The sequence below is a fragment of the Diadema setosum genome, chromosome 5 (assembly GCF_964275005.1).
Source record: "Diadema setosum chromosome 5, eeDiaSeto1, whole genome shotgun sequence".
Lineage (NCBI taxonomy): Eukaryota > Metazoa > Echinodermata > Echinoidea > Diadematoida > Diadematidae > Diadema > Diadema setosum.
In genome coordinates, this window is record NC_092689.1 from 20,462,471 (window position 1) to 20,487,618 (window position 25,148).

General features: G+C 38.3%; 1 protein-coding gene across 1 annotated transcript; it reads left to right on the plus strand.

The window, feature by feature from the left end:
* The first annotated feature begins 2,827 nt into the window (after nt 1-2,827).
* On the plus strand, nt 2,828-24,364 carry LOC140229193 (sialidase-3-like). Its single transcript, XM_072309461.1, has 10 exons — nt 2,828-3,032; nt 4,046-4,180; nt 4,713-4,767; nt 7,372-7,542; nt 9,555-9,693; nt 14,997-15,090; nt 17,391-17,468; nt 20,184-20,329; nt 20,704-20,898; nt 23,761-24,364. Exons 1-10 carry the CDS (start codon nt 2,828-2,830, stop codon nt 24,100-24,102), a joined length of 1,560 nt encoding a protein of 519 aa, XP_072165562.1. The 3' UTR covers nt 24,103-24,364.
* The last annotated feature ends 784 nt before the right edge of the window (nt 24,365-25,148 follow it).

Sequence of the window (25,148 nt, forward strand, 5' to 3'; positions counted from 1 at the left end):
ACATTTGAACTTTATGTCCACTGAAAAGAATGAAGTCAGGACATTTACAGTAGTTATAAATTATATGATCGATCACTCAACATCATGTCAAAATCACAAAATGGCGTCTAGATGATGTCACAGATTAGTTAACAGTACCAAAAAAATTTCTTTTTCTAAATGTTGACATGAGATAAGATGACTGAAAATTTTATGTTAATTGGTCAAATCATTGTTGAGATACTGCATTCACAAAATTCATCAGAAAGAACTGGGAAAAATAATTGAATGTTGCGTTCAGATACAATAGGTGATATGCACATAGGCCTGAATTCTCAAAGCTGGAATAACTATTCCCCGGAATAGTTATTCCGGGGAATAAGTTATTCCACCTTTGATAATAGATTCCGGGGAATAAATCGCATCATTTTACGTCATGAGGGCCTGATTTGCATAAGAGGCGTAATAACTCGGTGGAATAAGCGGTGTAATAAAGTTATTCCACCTTTGAGAATTTGGGCCATAGTGTATCACCTAATAAATTTTAAGGAAGGAAGATTCCTCACAAACATAGGTGACAGGCTTTTAGCATACCTTTAGAATATTAAAGAAGGATATTTTGAATAGGAATCACTTTGAATTCATAATGAGTACTGTACGAGCTGAAATTTTCGCGTACAGATATTTTCGCGAATTGCTACTTGGAGGACATTTTCGCGTGTTGTTAATTTCGCGGTTGCAAGTGTCTAACTGAACGTACTTATTTGCGCGTTGTTATTTTCGCGTGTTGTTATTTTCGCGGTTCAAAGGCGATTCGCGAAATTCGCGAAAATAAAACCACCGCGAAAATTTCAGCTCGTACAGTACTCAACATCTATGGCACTGGTTGACGCGCAATGAAATTGTGGATACATTTGAAGAGAATAAATTCGTGATTGACATTTTTATAGATTTATTAAAGGCTTTTGATACAGTTAATCACAGCATTATGTTATCAAACTTGAGACACTAATATTTGTGGAATTGCTAATGATTGGTTCAACAGTTATGTCTGAAATGGCTTTCAATGTACGAAGTTTTAATCATCTGTATCAAGTCTAAAACAAATTTCCTGTGGTGTTCCTCAGGGCTCCTTGCTAGGACCTTTACTCTTCATTTTATACATTAATGACATTGAGAATTCATCCCCTATGCTTTCTTTTCTTCTCTGTGCAGGAGATACTAATATCATTCATAAACATAAAAATTTAAATAAGCTTAAATTTAAGCAGAAAGTGAGTGTATTGTTTTGTGCCAATAAGCTGTCAGTTAATCTGAAAAATGTAAATGTCTTTCGTAATCACAGTAGATTCCATGATTTAAGTGCACTTGAATTTATTTGGATTGTGTAAGAATAGCTATGGTTGAGTACACCAAGTTCCTTGGGGTTTATTTAGACTCAATGTTAAGTTAGAAGTATCACATAAGAGAAGTTGAGAAGAAGATATCAAAAAGCATTCAATTGGTTTGTAGATTCCAGCACATTTTGTGTAAAAAAGTTGGGAATGTTGTATTGTACACTCACCCTCCCCTATTTCTCTTATCGCAATTTGGCATGGGCGACTACATGCCAGTCTCATGTTCAAAAACAATTTGTCTTCAAAATAAAATTATTTGAATAATATGTGTATCCCCTAGAAGTAATGCTGAACAATACTATCGTTGATAAAAATTCATGATATAGATACTGCTTTTTCAACAAGGCGTCTTTGTTTACAAAACTATGAATGAAACCATATGTACCATCCTGTTTTAGAGACCTTTCCCCCATCAACAAGAGCGTATCCGGGCAGTTACCCCCAGAGAGCAATTATCCCCGGGCTAAATGCTGGTTAGTGGTAAGGTTAGATTAAAGATTAAGGTTAGGGTTAGGCTGTAGGGTTAGGATTAGGTTCAGGATTAGGATTAGAGCCAAGGGAAGGGTCCGGGAAAATTGCCCAGATGCTAATTGCCCTATATCTGAACAAGAGTTTTCATGTTAACAGCACATGATCATTGACTTGTCTGCATCTTAGAATCTTAGTCATAGAACAGCGTTATTCGTTTTACTGGACCAACACTGGAACTCACTACCCCTGCATGTTACTAGGTGTTTCATCTACAATGTATGAATGTATTTAAGAGTACCTGTTATCAATGCGTTTTAAAAAGTAAAATTTGCCAGAAGTGTTGATCCAGGTTAGATAAACAAGCATACATTCATGCTATTTTTAATTATTTATTTATTTATTTATTTATTTATTTATTTATTTATTTATTTATTATTATCTTTTTTTTTGGGGGGGGGTCTGTAAACTTGTGCCTTTTTTTTTTCTTTTTCTTTTCAGTCCTTCCTTTTGTGTATTTGTATGTCTAGGTGTATGCAATTCTCATCAATTTATTCACTCTGTTATATTACGTGTATATCATGGCATTCCAACACAAGTTACCAGTTTGTGTAACTTCTTGGGACATGTCCTCATTAGATCACTATTTAGCTATTGTGTTCTGTGTGAATGTATCTTTGTGATTGATCTGAATGGAAGTACAGTCGGGTTTAAATGTAATGTCTAATGCAGTCCATGACATCAGACATAATGGCAAACATTGGCTCCATAAGTAACACAAAGTTACATTTAAATCTTCTTGAATTACAAATGAGTGCAGGTTTCTAGATATATGCTTTGCTTATGTACAACATTTCAGATAGCACAGAATAGCCTCCAAAAGTATTGCAAACCAAGAACGTAATGACGCTCAACCTTACATACTCTTTACATATTCTGTATGTATATTAATCCTCAGTTTGTAGTCGTCACCATCAATAGCCATGAGGATATGGCACCTGAAGCGCCTCATCCTTGTGTCAGGGGCAGTGTGCATCCTCGGCTTCATCCTGCTATTTCTCTCTGGCTCCAAGAGCGGTCTAGCAACCCTCAACCTCCTGGAGAGTGCACAGATTGATCGCATTGAACGGTTCAAACAGAAGATCCAACTTCCCATCATACATGGCAGGAGTGATGTTGGCAAGAACAGTGAGTTATGTTTGCTGAAATTGTGTAGACTGCTAGAACAGTGTAGTAACAAAGAGAATGGTAAAGGGATAAGTAAAGGGATAAGTTATCACATTGGTAGCTCTCAATTGCAGAATGTGGTGAGCTATTACTTAGAAATTTGGCCTGATGTGTGCAGCCCTGTGCTGTGAGTCACATCCTATCACAACTTTTTGTTGTAGACAGGCCTTCAGTACAAATGTATGACTGCAGTTTGCTACAGATGTCTGTGCAGTTTGTAACTTGCGTATTGCAGTTATAACAGTCTGTTATCTTGAATTTTCCACTTGGAAAGGATGAGACTTGTAATTCGATTGCTCTATTTCGTGATTTCAAATTCAACTACTCATGCTAATATCTTACAAGTGCAGAGTGTCAAGTCAGTTGCAATACAATCCAAATTCCTGGCATTTTACATTAAATCATTTTTTACAATTACAGTCAAACCTGTCTATAGCGGCCACCCAAGGGATAAAAAAAAATGGCTGTTATAGACGGGTGGCCGCTATAGACAGGTTATCCAACTTTGTGTGCATTCCCTATCATCGTTGTACAGTGTATAAGTACCGGGTACTTACATGTACATGTATGTGTGTACGTATGCACACATGTGTTTCATTCATTGAACAATGCCAGTGTTCTTGAAATAATTATTGTTGCACAGTAGCATGTGTACAGTCGTGAAGAAAGCTTGGTACTGAATGAGCGATGAATGCAGTGGTGGTGATCACTGAACGTTGCCCATGAATGACTGGCATGGCTACTAAAAGCAGAAAAACGCGCTGAATTATCAGCTCTGTGGCCGCTATAGACAGGTTAAAATCTACCGCGGGAAACAAAATTTGTGGCCACTGGCTGCGTTAGACAGGTGGCCGCTAAACACAGGGTCTTTAACAGGGTTTTTCTCTTGGGGGGATTTTTCAGTGGCCGCTATAGACAGGTGGGCGCTAAGGCAGGTTTGACTGTAAATATATTTACTTCTAAATCACAAATAGAAAGCTGCTCCTTTCCGAATGGTAATGTCAACTCTTCTCTGGGACCCAAAGTCTTCCTGGACAAAGCAACAATGCAGAAAATCATACAAGAATCCCAGCCTCATTCTACCCATCTCTGGCCTGCTGATACAGAATGTGAGTGCAATTTCACATTACCTCATTTCTTCTTGTATTCTGTGTATCATAGGTATTCAGGCTGTTAATGCACTGTTAGATATCAGAAATTAAATTCAAATGTAGAGTGAGTTTGTGTACATGTGTTAAGATGGTAAAATGATTGTGAAAACATTGTTCTTTGATACCTGTATCAAGGACTGCACTGTCTTGCCTGAAACCTATTGAGTATTTTATTACTTGTACAAGTATGTACATGTAAAGTTTTGTTATTCTGGCAAAGTGTTACATCAAGGGCTCGGGTCTTTTATTTAGTTTACAATAGTTGTTACAATGTATAATTATAATGTTGATATCAAAGCATGTACAAGAATCCTGTGGCTAGAGTTGCTCTGTGATTTTTAGAATTTCTGCAGATACTACATTGTTGAAGGGGATTCCCCACTCAGTCATGCAGAAGGAGTATCAAACAAACTTCTATTCTTGGAAAACATGATCAAATACATCAAATGAATGGTTAACTGATTGTTTGTCCATTTCTTTCTCCTGGCAGCACTGTTTGACGAGAATGCCATCAGAGAATCAGGACTGCCTCTGTTTAAATCGAGGTAAAAATGAGACTATTTTTAGTACAGTGAACATTTTTTTCTTTTTTAAATTTATAATTACTTTGCAGCTAATACCACAAAGTAATTGCTGTTTATCTACTCATGTGTTCTTCTAATTCTTCTGGCATGTACTATGGTCTCATCATTTCTTGTGCCTGAAGGTGGTATCCATGAGCCATAGCTGGACCTGTCTTGTTTCATTGCCTTAGGCATTCTACCTGCCATTAAAGGACAAGTTCACCTTCATAAACATGTGGGTTGAGTGAGTGCAACAATATTAGTAGAACACATCAGTGAGAGTTTGAGGAAAATAGGACAATCCGTTCAAAAGTTATGAATTTTTAAAGTTTCTGCTCAGTCATGGCTGGATGAAAAGACTACTATAGCTTGTGATGTCACATGTGTTCAACGATATGAAAGAATAAAGAAAATCTAACATATTTCCAGTTTTCTCGCATAACAATAGAACACTCGACTTCTCTCTTTAGAAGGCAGGGGGAATAATATTACCCTTAACATACGTGAGTAACAAGTCAAAAAAATGTGTACTTTATTAAAAAAGTAAAGTTTTGTGAAATTCTCTTTTTATTTTCGTTATATCGTTGTACGCATGTGACATCATACACAGTGGTAGTCTTCTCATCCAGCAGTGACTGGGCAGATACTTAAAAATTCATAACTTTTGAACGGATTGTCTGATTTTCCTCAAACTTTCACTGATGTGTTCTACTAATATTGCTGCATTCTCTCAATCCATATGTATATGAAGGTGGACTTGTCCTTTAAGTACTGTAATATACATGTAAGTACTATTGAAGCTGTAGTCTACAAAAATCAAATTAATGTTACCGTACCAGGTATTTGTATCTGAAACTCGAAATGTGCTTACAATTGGTGCACACATAATCACACTTCAGCATCCGCTGTTAGACTTACAAGGGATGAGAGGAACCCATTCTAAGTATAAGGTAGGGAGCAGCCAATGGGGTGTGTGGATGCTCAAAGAGCTAATTTTTCCAGATGGTTGCCCTGTCTTCATCAGTCAGAAATCCGAGGGTATCTACGGTTATCTGCTGCCAGGATGTGCTCATCTGGCATGACCATGTGACCAGGCTCTGCTTGTGCATGGGCTGACCCTCAATATTGGCCATCATAGTACCAGTACTTCCCAATCCTGTAACCCTTCATCCATTAACATTTTGTGGTAAGGGTCAGTTGGGTGGTGGGTGGGTAGTCGTTTAGTCTATTTACAAAATCTTGTGAATTGAACTTCTCCCTAATTTTTTGAGCAATGGACCCAAATTTGGCATGTGGTCCCCCCCCCCCAGCTTAATACTGGTTAGTGATAAGGTTAGAGTAAAGTTTAGGGTTTGGGTTAGGTTTAGGGTTAGAGTTTGGGTTAGGGTTAGGATGAGGTTCAAGATTAGGATTAGGGTTAGGGTCAGGGGAAGGGTCTGGGGTAATTGCCGTGGGGATGATTGCCCTAGAACCGTGCAAGACACCCTTTTCGTCAGTATCGAGTAATGCGTTGCCAAGTTTACAACAAATTTTCATAAAAATCATACAAAATATTGTGGATCAGTTTTAAAGCAATTCAGTTGAAATTGGGCACATGTCATCAATGCAAGATCATCGTAGATATCATGCAAGACATCTTTTTCATTAGTGTCAAGAAATCTGTTGCCATAGCAGCATCAGTTTTTAAACAAATCATACAAAATTTTGTACATCGAATCACTCTGTTTTTGAGCATATGCGTTGATTCTTTGGACATGATCGCTGTGATATGTTATCGTTTAAGACACTTTTTGATAAGTGTCAATATATCTGTTGCCATGGCAACATTTCTATACAGATCATGCAAAAATATGTGGATTGACGTAACTCCCTCAGTTTTTGCACATCTGACTTGAAATTTGTCACATGTAACCACTGTAGTGTATAGATGTGCAAACTTCATTTTTCGTCAGAACATTTTTTTTTTTTTTGGGGGGGGGGGTAAAAATCATTGAAATTACCACTGGATCTAGCTAACACCCCCAGTTTTGGAGCATTTGACTTGAAATTTGGCACACGTGACCAATACTAATTTTAATTGTTTAAAAGGCATACGTTAATATTGAACAATGCATTGCCATCCTAACAGCGTTTTTAAAATAAAAAGCATACAAAAATATTGTGGATCAAGCGAACTCCCACAGGTTTTGAGTATTTGACTTGAAATTTGGCACATGTGAACACTATGATATCTAGTTGTAGAAACTCCATGTTGTGGAAACTCCATCTTTACTCAATGTCAAAAAGTGTGTTTGCTGTTTTGTTTTTTTCGTATTTGTTACTGGACCATTGCAAACTGAAAACAAAGAATTAATTCCTTCCTGCCATTGTTCTGAGTTGTCTTGAAGTTTCATATTAATATGACTGATGATACATTCAAGGTTTTGATATCATTGGAGGTGCATGCATGTGTGTGTGTGTGTGTGTGTGTGTGTGTGCATTTTGTAAACATAGTCAAGTGTGGAGTACTGTATTATATGAATATTCATACATGCAGTTACGCAGCAATCACTTTTCAGTTTCTCCTTCTTTCTTCCTTACCCCCAGGATTCCAGCAGTGGTCTATCACAAGAACACTTTCCTGGCATTCAGTGAAGCAAGGTTTGATGGCTTGAAGGATTTTGGCCACATTCTGCTGGTGATGAGAAGAGGAGATATCAAAGGTCATGACATCATCTGGGGGAGGATCAAGTTGCTCATCAACCTTTCTGGTTTTAGGTCAGATAGCAGGCCTTAGTGATAACATTGTGATGTTCTAGATAGAGGAGGGCATGATGGAAAAACTTGGAAAATAAAGAGGCGAATGAAGTATGAAGTTACCACAAAGGGATGAAATGGGATGGGGGAATTAAGGAATGAGGGTTCGGAATGCGATAAATGTAACAAGCTTTGACGGTGAGGACCTGTGTGTATAGCGTTAAAGATGGATGTCATCATATGCCATGTATTGTGCGTAGTGTTAGACATGTTAACCTAAGACTTACCTTCTTGAGTGAAAATCTGGTATCTGGTATCATCATTTTGCTTTGCTTTCTATCCTTTTTCCCCTTTGGATGTCTCATTTACATGTATTCATGTGTAAGCCCCCCCAGTGTTCAAGGAAATAAAGATGTAAAATTATTATTCTTACTTTATACTTCTGCAATTCTACGTGAGAACTGTGACATAATTTCTTTCATTAAAAAAAAAAATGTCAGACAAGACTTTACTGTTATCACTTATGAAGACATGATGTATAATGGGTTGCAGTAAAGGAACAAAATGAAATCAAGGAGTCATTGTTTGCATAAAGTGGTTTGAGTTCAAGTTTGTCTTATCTACATTGAGTGGGAAGTGTCTTGTAATTACGAAGTAGTCTGATGTCCTTTGACTTTGAGGACAGGATGTGATGCAATAGTAAAGTAATGGTGGGAAAGGATGTAACCAAAAAAGTAGGAGGAGGATGGGATGGAAACTGTTTTATTATTTTGTGTTGAAGTATCTCTTTCCGGAACCGCCACCTAGTCAATTCATGCATGCTACCACCCTGACGATATTCAGAGAGGCTGCTCTCCCCTCCATTACAACCTTGCAGCCTTCTTCTGGATCTCTCATCCATCTGAAGGATGCATTCAGATTTTACTTGCACATCGCACACTTTTATTGTAGAGATCATCGCTGTGGCACCTCCCAATGACACACATGTGTAGTTTATCCCAGTATAGCTTCTGGGAGCTGCAAGAGGGGTGACGGTATCAAATATGTAGAGAAAAAAAAAAAAAGCTGCTGAAAACTGCTTATCCAATAGTAGCGAGCCAGAGTAAAATGGAGGGGGGGGGGGGGGGTTGAGCTTTCGATCCTAGCAGAATCTTCGTCAGAGGCAAAATGACAAACAGGCAGGGGAAGCAATCACATATAATGACTACGCGCAACAAGAACAGTCCAGGAGGGCTAGGAACACAGAACAAAGAAAACAAAAGGGAAGGGTTGGAAATCAAGGCGAGGAGCCCAACGAGTAAAGGGAGGGGGATTAAAGCAGGAGGGTGGACAGTCAAAAGGCAGAGGAGGGTCAGTAATGAACCCAAGGATCATGGAGGGCAACATGTAAAGGATAAGGATAAATAGGGAGGCAACACCAGGTTAGGGTTCGCTGCTTGTTCAGCTCCCCCCCCCCCCCATGCTGTTGCTATTTCACTCTTTTCCTTTCTTTATCCCTCTGTTGTTCCTTATCTTGTTTGATGTTGCCTCCCTATTCATCCTTATCCTTTATAGGTTCCCCCCCCCCATGATCCTTGGGATCATCACTGATCCACCTCTGCCTTTTGCCTGTCCACCCTCCTGCTTTAATCCCCCTCCCTTTACTTGTTGCACTCCTTGCCCTTGACTTCCAACCCGTCCCTTTTGTTTTCTTTGTTCTGTGTCCCTAGCCCTCCTAGACTGTTCTTCTTGTGTGTAGTCCTTATGTGTGATTGCTTTCCCTGCCTGTTTCCCTTTGTTTTCTTTGTTCTGTTTCCCAAGCCCTCCTGGACTGTTCTAGTTGTGTGTAGTCCTTTGTGATTGCTTCCCCTGCCCGTTTGTCATTTTGCCTGTGATGAAGATTCTGCTAGAATCGAAAGCTCAGGGCCCTTTTGACTCCAAGTATCACGTATCAAAGAACTGGAAAGTGTGAGGAAGACATTCATGATGTGTGAAAAATATGTGAAGTACTTCCTTTTTCATTCTTTTGTTGATGTTTAATTCTTTGCACACAGGACCAACAATCCTAGTCCCATTGTTGATAAAGTCCGTGATTCCATAGTGTTAGTCTTCGCTGCCTTCCCGACGGAGCTATCCTTCCATGACATGATGTCCTTTCCCAGGTTTCCAATGTCTAAGCTGTTTGTCATGAAGGTATGTCTGTTTTACTGTCTACTTCACCCTTATTTAAATTGAAATGCACGCGAACATTCCTCATTTTACAGTAACTCAGTTCAAAGAAACTTTCCTATAAGCTATCTAATAGAAAGAAATAGAAAGTACACACTCTGGAGAAGAGTTTCCTGAGAATAGAGGCTGTGCAGTTCAAGGCCTATTCAAGGGCTAATCTTAGACCATGCTGTACTCTGTGCAGTGAATGGGACAAAAAACAGGAAGTAAACTCTGTAACAACCACAATGAAGGGATTATCTGATTAAGCTGAAATTGAGCACACTCTATAGGCACATTTTATTCGGGACGAATGCTAACTTTCAATGCAGTATCAACATCCATTGAAAAGTTACTAGAGTTTATAGTGAAGAGTGTTCAAAGGTTTTTTTTTTTTTTTTTTTTTGGGGGGGGTATTTTTTTTAAGTAAGAAATGAAAAGGGGCCTGTAACTATACTTTTTAAACAATATTCTACCCCCCCCCCAAAAAAAAAGGGGGTTCTAGAAAAACTGCAAACACTTAAGGAGAATTGCTCTTTCAGGAAATATAAAAAACTAGACTGACTAGGTTCATCCATTCTACCTGTTTTGAGTCCTCATTTAAAATCAGGGTGTGCGATTTTTTGTTGGTTTTGTGATGCACAGTCACGTATGTTCATCATTGGTGGTCGTCACGTATGTTCATCATTGGTGGTCATTTTTGTATTTTTATGCCTTTGCCATGAAGTGGTGCCAGAGGCATTATGTTTTTGGGTTGTCCGTCTGTCCTGTCCGTCCGTCCTTCTGACGTCCATCCTTCGGTCCATAATCAAATTTGTGGACATTGTAACTAAAGACCAGTTTGAGATAATGAAACTTGGCATGTATGTGAATGAGTGGGCAATTTTTGTCTATCAACTTTTAGGTGCACATGCTCAAGGTTGAAGGTCAAAAGGTCAAGGTCAAATGCTCAAAATTTCACTATTTCCCCCATATTCATGCAATGCCTGAAGATATTTTATTTAAACTTAGTGTATACTGTACGAGCTGAAATTTTCGCGGTGGTTTTATTTTCGCGAATTTCGCGAATCGCCTTCGAACCGCGAAAATAACAACGCGCAATTACAGTAAGTTCAGTTAGACCCTCGTAACCGCGAAATTAACAACACGCGAAAATGTCCTCCAAGTAGCAATTCGCGAAAATATCTGTACGCAAAAATTTCAGCTCGTACAGTACATGTACTACGAAATAAAGATTCTTCAGAGAGAGTTTTGGGTAATGAGGTCAAAGGTCAAGTCAAGTGATGAAATTTCATGTTTTTCTCCATATCTCGCAAATTGTTCAAGGTATCTTCATGGAACTGTAATCCATGCATGTACTGACTGGCAGTGGTTATCTAGGGAACTTGGGGTCATGGGTCAAAGGTCAGGGCTCAAAGGTCAAGGTCATCTCGGCCGTAATTTGGCAGAACTGCGTATCTCCTTTAACACATTACGCCAGAAATCGGCTTTAACGATTCAATGTTACACCTTTCTAAACTGGGATACGATGAGTTGCATTTTTCTTCTTTTCTTGTTCATAATCGCTCTAAAGAATTGATTTCCAGCAAAAAAAATTGACAATTTGACCTTTTTAAGTAGTTATAATTAACGATTTAAAAAACTTACGCAGTTCTGCCAGATAAATCGTCGCCAAATTTTTGCGATCGTAATCTGGCAGAACTGCGTATCTCTGCTCACGTGCCCGGGTTGATCAGCCAGAACTGTGTAAGTCTTTGGCCATCTCTTTTCGTCGTTAACCACGTGATCAGCCAGAACTATGTATCTCAGTCTATTTTCTGCGGATTGTCTATCGGATTTTACCATCCATCAACCTTACTATTCAGCGGATGCAGTGTCAAAACAATTGATATTTTAGATCGAGTACAATTGTTTTAAATATTTGTTCTCATTGTATGAAGTCATTATTATTGATTCACATTCAATTTCATTTTATCCATTCATTCGTAATGTGTAAACTGTTTTCCCCAAATATTGTCCGTCTGTATTCATGTTTCAGTATTATTTAGCGGCACGAGAAGTACTGCTACATTAAAAGCCTTGCTGCTACAATGTGTAGGCCTACTTGGGTTATTGTCGATCTCATGAAGCATATTTGGATTAAGAATAATATTAGACTAGATGTTAAGCTATATGTTCATCAAGACTACAGGTACTACATTGTAGACAGTCTAGACCGTAGTCTATCCAGGCCTAACGATACACTAGACATCTAGAGACTAGTAGGGCGGTATAGGGATCTGCATACGATACTGATCTCATCATTCCTACTCTATGCCCAAAGAAAGAGTATGCCTAACAGGTTAGACCCTTTTGGCTGAAGGCCTAAACTGTATTTAAACTAAAGAATATTAGGAGCTAGGCCTGACTAAAAGTTTATTTACAGCTTTATTAGAAATAGAAAATAGACCCTAGGTCTCGTTTGTACCGACTGTACTAGCCATTCCTACAGTACTACAGTACTAGGGTAGTAGTGTTCTACTACTGTATCTACGCAGGCCTAAAACGTTCTAACGTTAGAACTCTCGAACTCTTTCTACTAAATCGTCTAGGTCTAGGTCTATGTAACATCCAGATGTCTATTTTGGGGTGTCATTAACAGACTGATATCAATGAGTATTAGTTTCTAGTCTAGACTAGATCTATATCCAGGTAGGGGCTAAATCTAGAGCTAGACTGTCTTTTGGGGATCTAGTACTAATGTTATAGTAGCTCTAAGAACAACGTAAGGCCTAACCTGCCTATCTAATGAGTAACGTTAAGTCTATAAAAACTATAGCCTATAATCTCTAGGTGTCTAGTAATACTAGTAGTAGTATAGATCACAGATCTAGATCTTAGTTTCAGATCTATTTCTAGGGCTAAATGGTTATAATTTAGCTTTTAACCTGTAGATTCTAGATTCTTCATATTACAAACTTAAAGAATGTCTATGCCGAATTAAATCTAAAAAAATAGAAAACTGAGTAAAGACAGAATAACCGGCGATTCGGCCTAAGTTAAGTAACGGTAGTGCTGTAGAACTCTACCGGGAGTACCGGTACAGTACCGGTATTAAAAAGTAAACTTGTAAAAGTGTTAGTGTTTAGTCTTTAGGATTGGATCGAAAATGCCATCGTTATGGACGGTATCCTAGATATTTATTAAACTTCTCGAGATCAATCCCATAGACCCAAGACAACTAACCGCTTATTACAATGAAAAACAAAATGAGAAGCTGTGGATTACAGATATTGCTGTTCGCGTGACCTACTGCACAGTACATTGATTTCACGTACGTTTGTACACTAACAATGGACAAGTGCTGCAGTACTACGGAGACCCTAGGCCTAAAGTTGACTGGAGCGTGATGTCAGATAAGATGCAAACTATAATGTTTGTTAGATCTAGAAATGCTCTAGGCTTAAAAAACCCTAGATTGCATACTTGCCAACATTTGCATTTGAGAAAGGGGTAGAATGCAGGATGCCTATGTGAGCAGCGCTAGCTTGAATGCTAATGAAATCTTTCAAAAGCGGTAGTCTACCGCCAAATGCGGTAGAGTTGGCAAGTATAAGATTGTAACAAAACTTAATAGTAAGGCATACCACATATTGACCTGTTTTGAAACCTGCCAGTCTATGAAGGGAAAGAAAATGGCAATTTCCCCCAAGGGTTGAGGGTCATTGCTTTTGGATCCATTGCTTTAGCGTGACTGTCATCGTGTACTCGTTACTCCCGTGTAGCTTGTAGTAGCTAGGCACTCTAGCTTGCGCTGCATGGTGAACATCAAAACAACGCGCCGAGCGTTCGTCACTACCAAGGCCGCACACGCGCGTGTTAAGATATACCATGTCCATGTGGAATGCAGAAACGCCTTGGTCCAAGCGTTTTCGTAAGTCGACTTACGCAGTTCTGCCTGATTAACATTGGAAAATTCATTTCGTATCTTGCCTTACGCAGTTCTGCCAGATTAATCGCCCTCTCTCCTCAGGAATTTTGCCAAAATTACTTTCTAAAAATAACTTTCTGTACCAAATCACAAGTTATTTTTTAGCCCACTTGAAAAAGCATGAGAAAAAACACACAAAATACTCAAAACCTGAAAATTGACCAAAATCGACTTAGGGAGTTCTGCCAGATTACGGCCGATCTCAAAATGTCACTACTTCCCTCATATTTATGCAATGCCAGCAAGTTTTTTCTTGAAACTTGATTTATACTTGTATTACCCAATAGTGATTCTCTGGGAAGTTTCTTGCCAAAAGGTCAAAGGTCATTTCACTTCTTCCTCCATATCTCGAAAGTGATTCAAGGTATCATCATGAAACTTCATACATATTCATGCATGTTCTACCTGACAGTGATTCTCTTGGGAAGTGAAAGTGCTAAATTTCACTTCTTCCTCCATATCTCGAAAGTGAGTCAAGGTATCATCATGAAACTTCGTCCATATCTATGCATGTTCTACCTGACATTGAATTCTCTTGGGAACTTTAGGATCATACATGTAAGATCAAAGGTCAAGGGTCAAAGTCCAGGTTTAAATGCCAATATTTTTCCATTTAATATTGAACTTACACTTTTTATCCATACCTTGGAAATTACTCAATGCATAAACTTTAATATAAAAGGGTCAAAAGTCAAGTAAAAATCCTCAAATTCCCTAATACCTGCACTCTCAGACAAGTTATCCATTCATCCAATTAAACTTAGTTCAATGAAAGTGAACATTCAGCACATCTGTGACAAATCTGTCATTTTTATATTTCGCCAATTATGCAAAACTGTCATCACACATTGTCAAGACATTGTACTATTCACAGTCCTATTTGGAGAACCATGAATTATGGCAGAGGCATACTAGTTGCTATAGCGACATTTGTAGTTCATTGTTCAGTTGAGCAATGCAATTACCTGTACACCTGCATTTGTGGATTGATGACATCATGCAGTCATCGTGTAATGTCTGTATCTGTGACTTTCTGATATAGGATGTTTTCTTTCCTTTATGGTCATCCAGACTGCCCTGTTTGTGACAAAAACCTGGGCTAGACTAGATATTTCAATGTCCTTTGCAAGTGTCTCTTCCCAGGTGCTCGTAGAATTCACCCTTTGGTTCTGAACCAGACATTGAGAGGTTGGTAGCCTTCTGTAACTAATGGCTATTTGCTTTCCTTGCCACGTGTCCATTTCACCACAGTCTATTGGCCCTTATCACCTCTGCTGTATGTATGTAATATTGCCTTTTGTTGTCCATGCACCTGCAGACGTATGACCTTGGGGACACGTGGACAACCCCGGATGACATCACTTCCCAGACTGTCCTCAAAGTGTTTCCTGTGCCTGTCCTCTTCGTTCCAGGTAATCTGTCTCACATGGAATGCTGGGGGGAGTGGAGGTTTTCGACAGGGAAAAAGCAAGAAGGCAACAATTTCCACACAAGATGCAGGCGGTTACAGTCTTTAACTCATATCTGTCGATCTACGGGATATCCCGAAGTTCGCACAAACGCTGCAAATGCTGCAAACGCCAATCTACAGGATAGTCTGTAGCTGAAATGGAAGATGGCATGATTTATAGAGCTTTTTATAGCCCGTGAACTCTAACCTAACACAGTCCCTGCCTCTCTTCCTGTTACTATTGTTTGGATTGGCATTCACTTTTGAAGTTTAGAGCTAACGGAATAGGTCTTCCTCTACGTGAGATTGAACAAAGCCATGCGTACGTGCTTTACTGTCGCCCCATCCATACGCTTGTGAGCTAGACAACACCAGTCCACAGCAATCCATCAGTTTCCATTCAATATTTCTTCATATTTGTAACAGTATACCCTATGAGTTACATACCATTGGAAAGCTTATATCATAAAGAATTAAAAAATGATGATTATCTTTCCGTACAGAGACTATTTATATTTTTCATAAGTGGTTTCTTTTGAATAAGCGATGTCATTAGTCGTAAATTTGTATTTCATATGCAAATGTTTATAATGTCTGATGTGACATTATTCATCAGGGGACTCTGATGTAAATGAAATATTTAAACAAATTAATTTCTCTTTCAAATGATAAATAGTTTTCCATAGATTTCTTCTTATAAGTGTCAGTTATATCAATCTAGACATTTCATAATTCTACTTTGCACATGAGTAGAAAAAGGTCATTAATTTTGTACCAGCAGCCATGATAGGTTGTAACTTCACTTAGATAAGCATCTGTGGTGTGATGATTATTCATATAATCTTAGTAAATGGTGCTAGCCAGCACATCCACTTGACAGTAAGCCTGGTATTTGGGCAATATTAACAGAAAAAGGTTTCTTTATACATTCAATGCAAAACAATGAAATGTATACTTCCCTATTAGTGGTAGTTGACAGACCATTCTTGTCACCTGCTCAGTGCAAGTTCATTCTTTGTCTAATATGAATTCCTTAAATTGTTACAGTATTTATATGTCAGGCAAGCCTATGCATGATGTTTCTTTGAATCAAGTGAATTGCATTACAAACTGAGAAAAAAGAGATGTCATTTTTTGAAATGTATACATGAGCTAATTACAAAATGACATATTTGAAGTTTAGAAAGCACATTTGTGTAAACTTGCATGAAATAGCCTCCGGCACCAACAGCTTCAAATTGATAGTCAGTTTTATGCGTTGCTTTCTGGGAGATGGGTGGACAACCCCTATGCGCACTATATGGTCACAGTAAGTGCTAGAGCCAGTGCAGGCCTGTACAGTGTATTTGCATTTAATCTCTACTTGATTGTGGAACTGTAACTGATCTCTTCATTGTTATCTCTGTCAGAGGAAGTAGTCCTTTCCCTTTCTTTCACAAGGTCATTGAAATCATGCTGTCTAGGATGGTTGCATTCTTTCTGACCATGTGCTTCTATTTGCTAAGCTTATAGAGAATGAGGTAATCATTTGCCAGATGAATCGAGGCTGCTATCAAAGTTTAGTACCCTAGACAACATTTTGACAATTATTTCATGATGGCAAATCTTGCCTGAGGTGCTTCTCTCTCTCTCTTTTCTGAGTATCCCGTCAAAGAAATTGACTTTGCTTTTACTTGATAGCTTCAAAATCATATCTGCCATGAAGTGGTATTTGTAATTCTTTGTCATGCTGCAATATTACTGCAAAGATTGCATTATAATTACTGCTGAAAAAGATGACATGTTTTATTCTTCCATTTCTTAGAAATCTTTCTGTCCTTCATTTGCTGATCCTTACATGTATGCATCTTGATTGTAATTACAGGGTAATGTGTGAATTCAAAATCAATGAATGAAATTTCAGAAGTTTTATGAATTGTCACATTCAGGAGACATAATTTTCTAAAATTATGTGATTTAGATTTTTTGCAGATGTTTAGAAATTATTTTAGGTAATTTTATGGTAACATATGTAACTGAGTGTTGTAATATGATTTTGGACTTTCTGTTTTTACAGCACCTCTGTGAAAGACAACAAAGAGTGCTGTAAGCAAGATAGCTACCTTTTCATTATCTTCATTAAAGTTTCCGTTATTGTTATTTTTAGATTGAATTTTCTTTATCATTATCCTTATTACAATTATCATCATCATGGTGACCACCATCATGGCAAGTATGATTCCTTATATTGATATTACCACTAGTTTCATATTATCATGGCAGGTCCGGGTCACAACATACAGCTGAAGTGTGGACGAATTATTGTTCCCTGCAACTACTTCACACAAGAGAAGAGACGTAGTAAGTCATGTTTACTTTAAGTACTTTGGCAGATTTTTCACAGAAGGGGAAAAGATGCCATCTTTGTTACAAGCTTCTGTCTTTCCACCTCATGTGGTAGGTAGCAGTGTCTGAAGAAAGACAGCGAAGACTTCTCATGCACCTCTATATACATGTATTTTAAGGTTAATTTGGGGGTTACTAAATGTAACCGTGCATCACAAAAACAAAAAGTCGCACCCCTTGGTAATCCACCTGTGCGAAACCAGTCAAGCAGTATGGGTATTCCCTTTCCATGGTCAAATGCATGTGCCATCGAACAATGCAAAATATCGATCGGACATAAGATATGAATAGAATGAATAAAGCCTGTGCCGGGCCCGCAGATTCTTTTCTTAAACAGTGGAACCCCGTTATAACGAGGTCCGTGGGACCGGCGATATTACCTCGTTAAAACCGGTACCTCGTTATAACCGTACTCGTCAAAAACAAAGAAAAACATAAGCACGACGTCATATACCCATAAATGAAACTTAAGAACATCCTTTGCGTTGTTATTACACAATTATGGATCATTATTATTGAGAGAATAAAGGGAAATTATTTGTGAATTAGACGAAAAAGCAGGGATTGAAATGAGTTAATTCTTTATATTTTATTTTCCGAAAATCTCTTCACATAATACTTGCACATTATGTTCTTGAGAAGTATAGGCCTATATTATTTTCGTGATTCTTTCTACACCTATCTCCTCCTTCTGTGTTGAACCATTTTGAAATAATGATATTTTTTCGTTTGTGAAGTTTTTGTAAACACCAGCGCAAATAGAGTAACATACATGCATTGTTTACCATAACTTGCGAGGTATTTTTACACTGTTGGTGCCCAGTGGGAATTCGATGATTTCATGAATCATTTCGGGTGTAATCTTATACAAAGTATGATCGTTGCGCCTGAAGGGATTGAAAATGCGTTCTTTATTTTCTTCCAAAAATCTCTGCGTTTTGTACATCCGTTCTTGAAAAATATGCGACAGGATTGAATTTGGAAGGTTGTGATCCTTTTTACGCAAATCCGTACCTGGTAGACCATTCTGAAAGAAAGAAAAATCTTCATTGTGAAATGCAGTGTTAAAATTGTGATAATGAACAAACCCAGATCTATTCAAACTAATAAATGCGTTTGTTTCTTTTTCTGATTTAGGTTAACATGCGTTATTTAACTATTTTTATGCTACTGTCACCTGGCGAGATCGCGATGATTTCAGAGAAGCATACATGCATTGTTTACCATTAACTTGCGAGGTATTTTACCCTGTGGTGCCCAGCTGGAATTCAATGATTTCATGAATCATTTCGGCTGTAATTTTATACAATGTCTGATCGTTGCGCCCGAAGGGACTAAAAATGTGTTATTTTCTTCCGAAAATCTCTTCGCGTTTTGTACATCCGTTCTAGAACTGTTAAATGCGTTTGTTTCTTTTTCTGAACACAGATTAAGTCGGTTAACATGCTTTATTCAACTATTTTTACGCTACTGTCAACCGGCAAGATCGCGATGATTTCATTAATTATTTTGGCTTTAATCATCCACACTCAAATTTGCTAACCAGCAAAAGAACTGGAAGTCTGAACTAAAAATGGAAAGGATATAATGATGAGTTGCACACACGCATTCCAATTGTCCATTTTTGGCCACAAGTGTCGCTACATGAAAAGTTTTTGAATGCGTTATCTTTTTTTTTTTTTTTGTTGCGCTGTGGTCTGACCTAATATCACGCACGCGTATTTCACGAAAAAGAAAATCGAATGATTATGTTCAGTAATTTAGTAGGAACATCGGAAGGCATTCCTGTGTCTTATTGCGTGGTTTAGAAGAAAACATGGAAGGAACGGTTCTCTGCAAAACGGGAAAATACGTGGATAGCATGAATTTGGTTTTCAATGTTTCGTTTGTCGCGTGTTTAAAAGCGGCAATTTAGTCAAGAAATGGAACCTCGTTATATCCGATCAAATTGCTTATATTTTTCTTTATCATGATGCACCGAAATTGTCCTCGTTATAACCGAACTCGTTATAACCAATTCGTTCTGCCATAGGTTCACATGCAAAGGAAAACGGGACCGACGCGATCACCTCGTTATAAGCGGTCCTCGTTATAACCGAACTCGTTATAACGGGATTTTACTGTACACTATAAAGGGCATCTAATTGTGGTCAGCAAAAGACAGAATCAAGTGAGCGCAACCTTGTTTGCTACGTACATCTTCGTACAAGTTTTGCAGCAAAACAAGCACACTATTACCTTGGAACAGGGAGGTGGAAGGTAAATTATGCCAAAAGTACACACAATTCTGAGACAGAAAATGAACACATGTTGATAGCAGAACCCCTGGTCTTTTGATGAAAGTAATTTTGCAACTGAGTATGATACTGACAATCATTAATTTGGACTATAAATGCCGACACTCCGATTGTGTACATTTGGGAACCTGGGTATACCAGGATCCCATTAGGAATAAGTTAATGACTCTCCTTCTTTCAGTATCTTATTGTCTTATTGTCATTTAACAGGCTTTCTTGTGGTCTCAGCAGCTGTGCTTTGTATCCAGTGGAAAAGTGTTATATATTATGTCAACTATTATCAATCATGATACCATAGTTTGTCATGATCATGATCTATCTCTTTCTCCTGCTCAGGGTAAATAATCGCCAAATCAATATGTTTTCTTGTCAGATGATTTGGCAGGGCTATGCCAAAACTGCAGCAACTATAATCGCATCATCTACAGCGATGACGGGGGAAACACATGGATTGTTGGGGGCAGGTCAAGATTCAAGAGGGACCCATTCCATATCCCGATCTACCCTAATGAGGTCATGGTGAGTCCCAGAGTCATATAGTGAACATCAAAATGACACTTACAAAGATTCTAGGAATTCTTGAACCAGTTTGAAGATGTCTTAAGAAGATACATGTAAGGGGCCCATTTCCTTCAGATTCTTGCAATTGCCTATGATGGTAAGAATTGTTAGGTAAGAACAGCAACAACATGTTTCTCAACTGAATATATTGTCTCCTGGTTGCCTCCATAGCAACTGCATTCATTGCAACTTAAAAAGCTTGCATTCCTCTATACTAAACGAGTCCTTACCTCCCAGATTTCCACTTATGCAGGTTTTGTAATCTTTCAGATATAGGAGGAAGAAGGTTTGATTTTCAGTGCAAGTCGTTACTGGTTTCTGTTTGTTGACAGGCAGTGGAACTGGACCAAAGCATCGTCAGTTTGAACAGCAGAACGCTCAACTTCCAGCAGACCCGGGCAGTCTTGTACAGCTTTGATGGAGGCATGACTCTGTCAGACCCCATCCTGAAGGAGGAGCTGGTTGAGCCGGGATGGAAGGTCAGCAAACATGGCAAGGCCACTCCCAGAGCAGCTGCAGGATGCCAGGTAGGAACCACCTTAAACCTATCAGGCCCCAGAGAGTCATTTTACAATGCTTTTTTACCATTCATTTTAAGTGCTTCTTAAAGTACAAACTGTAGAGTAGAAACTTCTCTTTTATTTGAACCCTTAGTTTTTCAAATAAAAAGAAATGTTTTGGTCACAGAACTTCATTCACCTGCTCCTTCCAAGTGTAGGTGTATGAAATATCATCACCTTTTATTCTTTTGGAAGCCTGTCAGATGTTTCCCATATAAATGATCAATTTGATAATTTAGACTGTCTAGATGTGTAATATTTTATTTGCTGTTTGTTTTTAACACTAATTTATGGGTTTGTTTGTGTTTCTGTTTCAATGCCTCTGTCATGAAGTGGCACTGGGGGCATTATGTTTTCCCATTTTTGGTTGTCAGTCTGTCATCCACCTGTCTGCAGTCATTTTGGGGACAAAGTACACCGTTTGAGGTATCCAAACGAAACTTGGCATATGTATGAATGAATCGATGAAGCTGAACCTATCAATTTTTAGGTGCACATGCTAAGGTCAAAGGCCAAGGTTAAATGCTAATATTCAACTATATCCCTTCATATCTCTGCAATGCCTGAATATAGTTTCTTTATAGTTTTTTAAACTTAGTGTTTTTATGCCTCCACCATGAAGCGTCGCCAGAGGCATTATGTTTTCGGGTTGTCTGTCCTTCCGTCTGTCCTTCCGTCTGTCCGTCTGTAATGAATTTTGTGGACAGCGTATAGAAAACTAAAAGTATGAGGTATCCTAATGAGACTTGGTATGTATGTGCGTGAGTGGACGAAGTTGTGCCTATCAATTTTTTGGGGCACATGCTCAAGGTCAAAGGTCAAAAGGTCAAGGTCAAATGCTCAAACTTTCACTATTTCCCCCATATCTATGCAATGCCTGGAGGTTTTTTTCTTAAAACTTGGTGTATACATGTAATACCAAATGAAGATTCTCCAGAGAGAGTTTTGAATCATGAGGTCAAAGGTCAAAGGTTAGAGGTCAAATTTCACTTTTTTCTCCATATCTTGGCAATGGTTCAAGCTTTCATGGAACTTAGTACATATGCATGTACTGACTAGCGATGATTATCTAGGGAATGTAGGGTCATGGGACAAAGGTCACGGGTCGAAGGTCAAGGTCAACTCCTCATAATTTCGCCTTTTCCCTCATATTCAAATACAATACCTGCCCGTTTTTTCTTGAAACTTGATATATACATGTAGTTTCTTGCCCAAAGGTCAAAGGTCAAGGGAAAGTGCTAAATTTCATTTCTTGGTCCATATCTCGAGGTGACTCAAGGTATCATCATGAAACTTAGTACATATCTACAGTTCTTCATCCATGTTCTACCTGACAGTGATTCTCTTGGGAATTTTAGGGTCATAGGGTCAAAGGTCAAGTAAAGTGCAAAAAATTTACTACTTGATAGTGACATTACACTTTTTCTCCGTACCTTGAAAGTTTAATCAATACGTAGACTTGTAAATAGTCAAAAGGGTCAAAAGGGTCAAAAGTGAAGTAAAAATTCTCAAATCCCCTAATACCTGCGGTCTTAGCCAGTATAGCCATCCATCCAATTAAACCTAGTTCAAGGAAAGTGAACATTCAACACATTTGTGACAAACCTGTCATTTTAATATTTTGCCAATTATGTGAAACTCATCACACATTGTCAAGACATTGTACTATAGACCTATTAGGAGAACCATGCATTAAGGCGGAGGCATACCAGTCGCCATAGCGGCATTTCTAGTTTTAGATAAAGGTTGTTTGGGTCATAAAGTCAAATGTGAATGTCAAGTTAGAATGCTATTTTTTTTTACCCATCACATCTCAGAAATGGCTCAAGAAATCTTTGTGAAACTTAGTATTTATACATGTACATTGTATGATATAATGTTTATTCTATTTGAAAGCATTGAGTCAAAGGTCACGATAGAATGGTTAAATTACACTATTTGATGCTGAAATAACAATTTTTTCTTCATACACTTGAAATGACTGGATATATACACTTAGCAGTGTAATTGAATTTAGTATATACTATTTGGTATGCATTACCACACAGTCATTGTGTAGGGAAAGTTTGGGGCCATGGGGTCAAAGGTCAAGGAAAAATGCTAAATTTACCTGTTTTTCATGTTTTGAAAGTGGCTCAAAGTATTGACATGAAAATTGGTAAAAGGGGCTGTACAGTACTGGTTGAGGTGGGGATTCATGTGTTTTTTACATTTCTAAGTGAGATAATGAGAAACCTCTTATGAAATATGAAAGAGCATGTAATTTCAAGAAGGATTCAATGTTTATTTGATGGAAATTGGTTTTCAAATGGCTGAGATGTCCAAAAAAGTGATAATAATAAAAGACTACAGGCCACAACTTTATTAGGATCTCTCTGTTTCACCTTGTTTTTAGATATCTCGGCCACTTCAAAACCGATTTTCATCAAATAAACTTTTGATACCCCTTAGAATTGCATGCTCTTTGACATCTCATAGAGTGGTTTCTGAATATCTCGCAAAATGTTAAAAGCTAAATCCTCACCTCAACCAGAACTGTACGCACCCTTTAATGATTATTGGATAATGATTATTTGCCAATCATGTGACATTGTTGTCTCACATTGGCAAAATGTGCTGTAGATCTTTTGGATGAAAAATGCAATATGGCAGAGGCATACCAGTTGGCATAACAACCTTTCTATTTTTCTCGAAGTCAATAGCTGCAAAGGTGAAACCATGACAGATGCTAGTGTGTTTGAAATGTGATATTTGCAACACACTCATGGAATGCTGTTACCATTTCTTAACATTTCTGAGATTTTTCTGATTCGGTCATGTCACTTGCAGGGTAGTCTGATTGGGTTTCCAGCACCCAAGGGAGTCACTGTGGGCCAGAAGACGTGGGTCATTCTCTCTAACCCAGCTGACCGTGTGGAACGACAAAATTTGGCCCTGCGCCTCAGCATAGATGGCTGCCAGACATGGTCGACCCCGTTGGTCATTCACAAGGTGTTTGCCGCCTACTCCGATCTAGCCTACTTTGAGGTCAGAAACTCCAATGGGATGGTCATTCCATACCTGGCAATGATGTTTGAAGGAGGACTCCGGATGCCACATGAGTATGTGAAGTTCCAAGTTTTCAGCCTATCAAATATTTTGAACGGTTTGCTTAATGCCACTGAGAGGTGACAAGAATTTTGACACCTGGAGTGTGTTCAGCACCTGATATTCTTTGGCTAGCATGTCTGTGATATGCCTACTCCTCATCTTTAAAATGAAATTCACAAATTATTGTCAAATGTTATATGAACAAGCAAATTGCTCACTGTTGAACCACACAGTGTTTTAAGAATGAAAGTAATCTATTTTACATCTTGAATTTTGTACAAGCCTCTAAGAAGTGTGTGTGAAGTGGGAGTAGACTGACTGTGACTGCCACTTTTAAAGATGAAGTCAGAAAGCAGTTATTTGCATTCTGTGGTGGGAAGTGATGGATATTTTAGGGTTTTGGTGGGGTGTTTTGTTTTTTCTCTACTGTGCCAATCTAAATATTTCCTTTGCCTGCAAGGAACAGCAAAGGTAATGTCATAAGATGAAGGATTGTTGCCATGTTGAAGAAAAGATATAGCAGAAGACTTGAGATAGAAACTATTTTTATTGTAATTTTATAATACAGTAAACCTCGCATAAGTTGCCAACTCGCTTAAGTCGACACGATAAAAAAGTCCCAATTTTTGCCTTTGTTATTCCTTAAAAATTTCCTCGTCTTAGTCGACATTCATAAGTCGACCTGATTTTTCAGTGCCAACTGAGCTGAAATACGTGTTGATTCCCTCGTCTAAGTTGACATAATTTTTCGCTCGAAATCTTATCGCCATTCTCTGAAAAAGAATTGTTTTCCCACTCCAATTCGCTGCATTTCTACTCGGTAATTCGCTAGCGTACGGCGCGGTAGCGTTCGCGCCATGCGTCCATTGTCTTGTATGCCAGAATAGAAAGGGCATATACACTCATTTACACTAGAGTATTACATGTAGTACCCAAGGCAGTTCACTTTACCCCTTTTCTACCTCTCGTTATTCTCAAAAGCACAAATTTGTACCTATATGTCCCAGTAGGTATTCATTATTCGAACATGAAATAAGTGTTTTTGTTAATCCGAATATTCTAACGTCAATTATTCCGAAGCGGTATGAGAAACCTGGGCCCTTTCTAGAAAATTTATTAAAATGCAA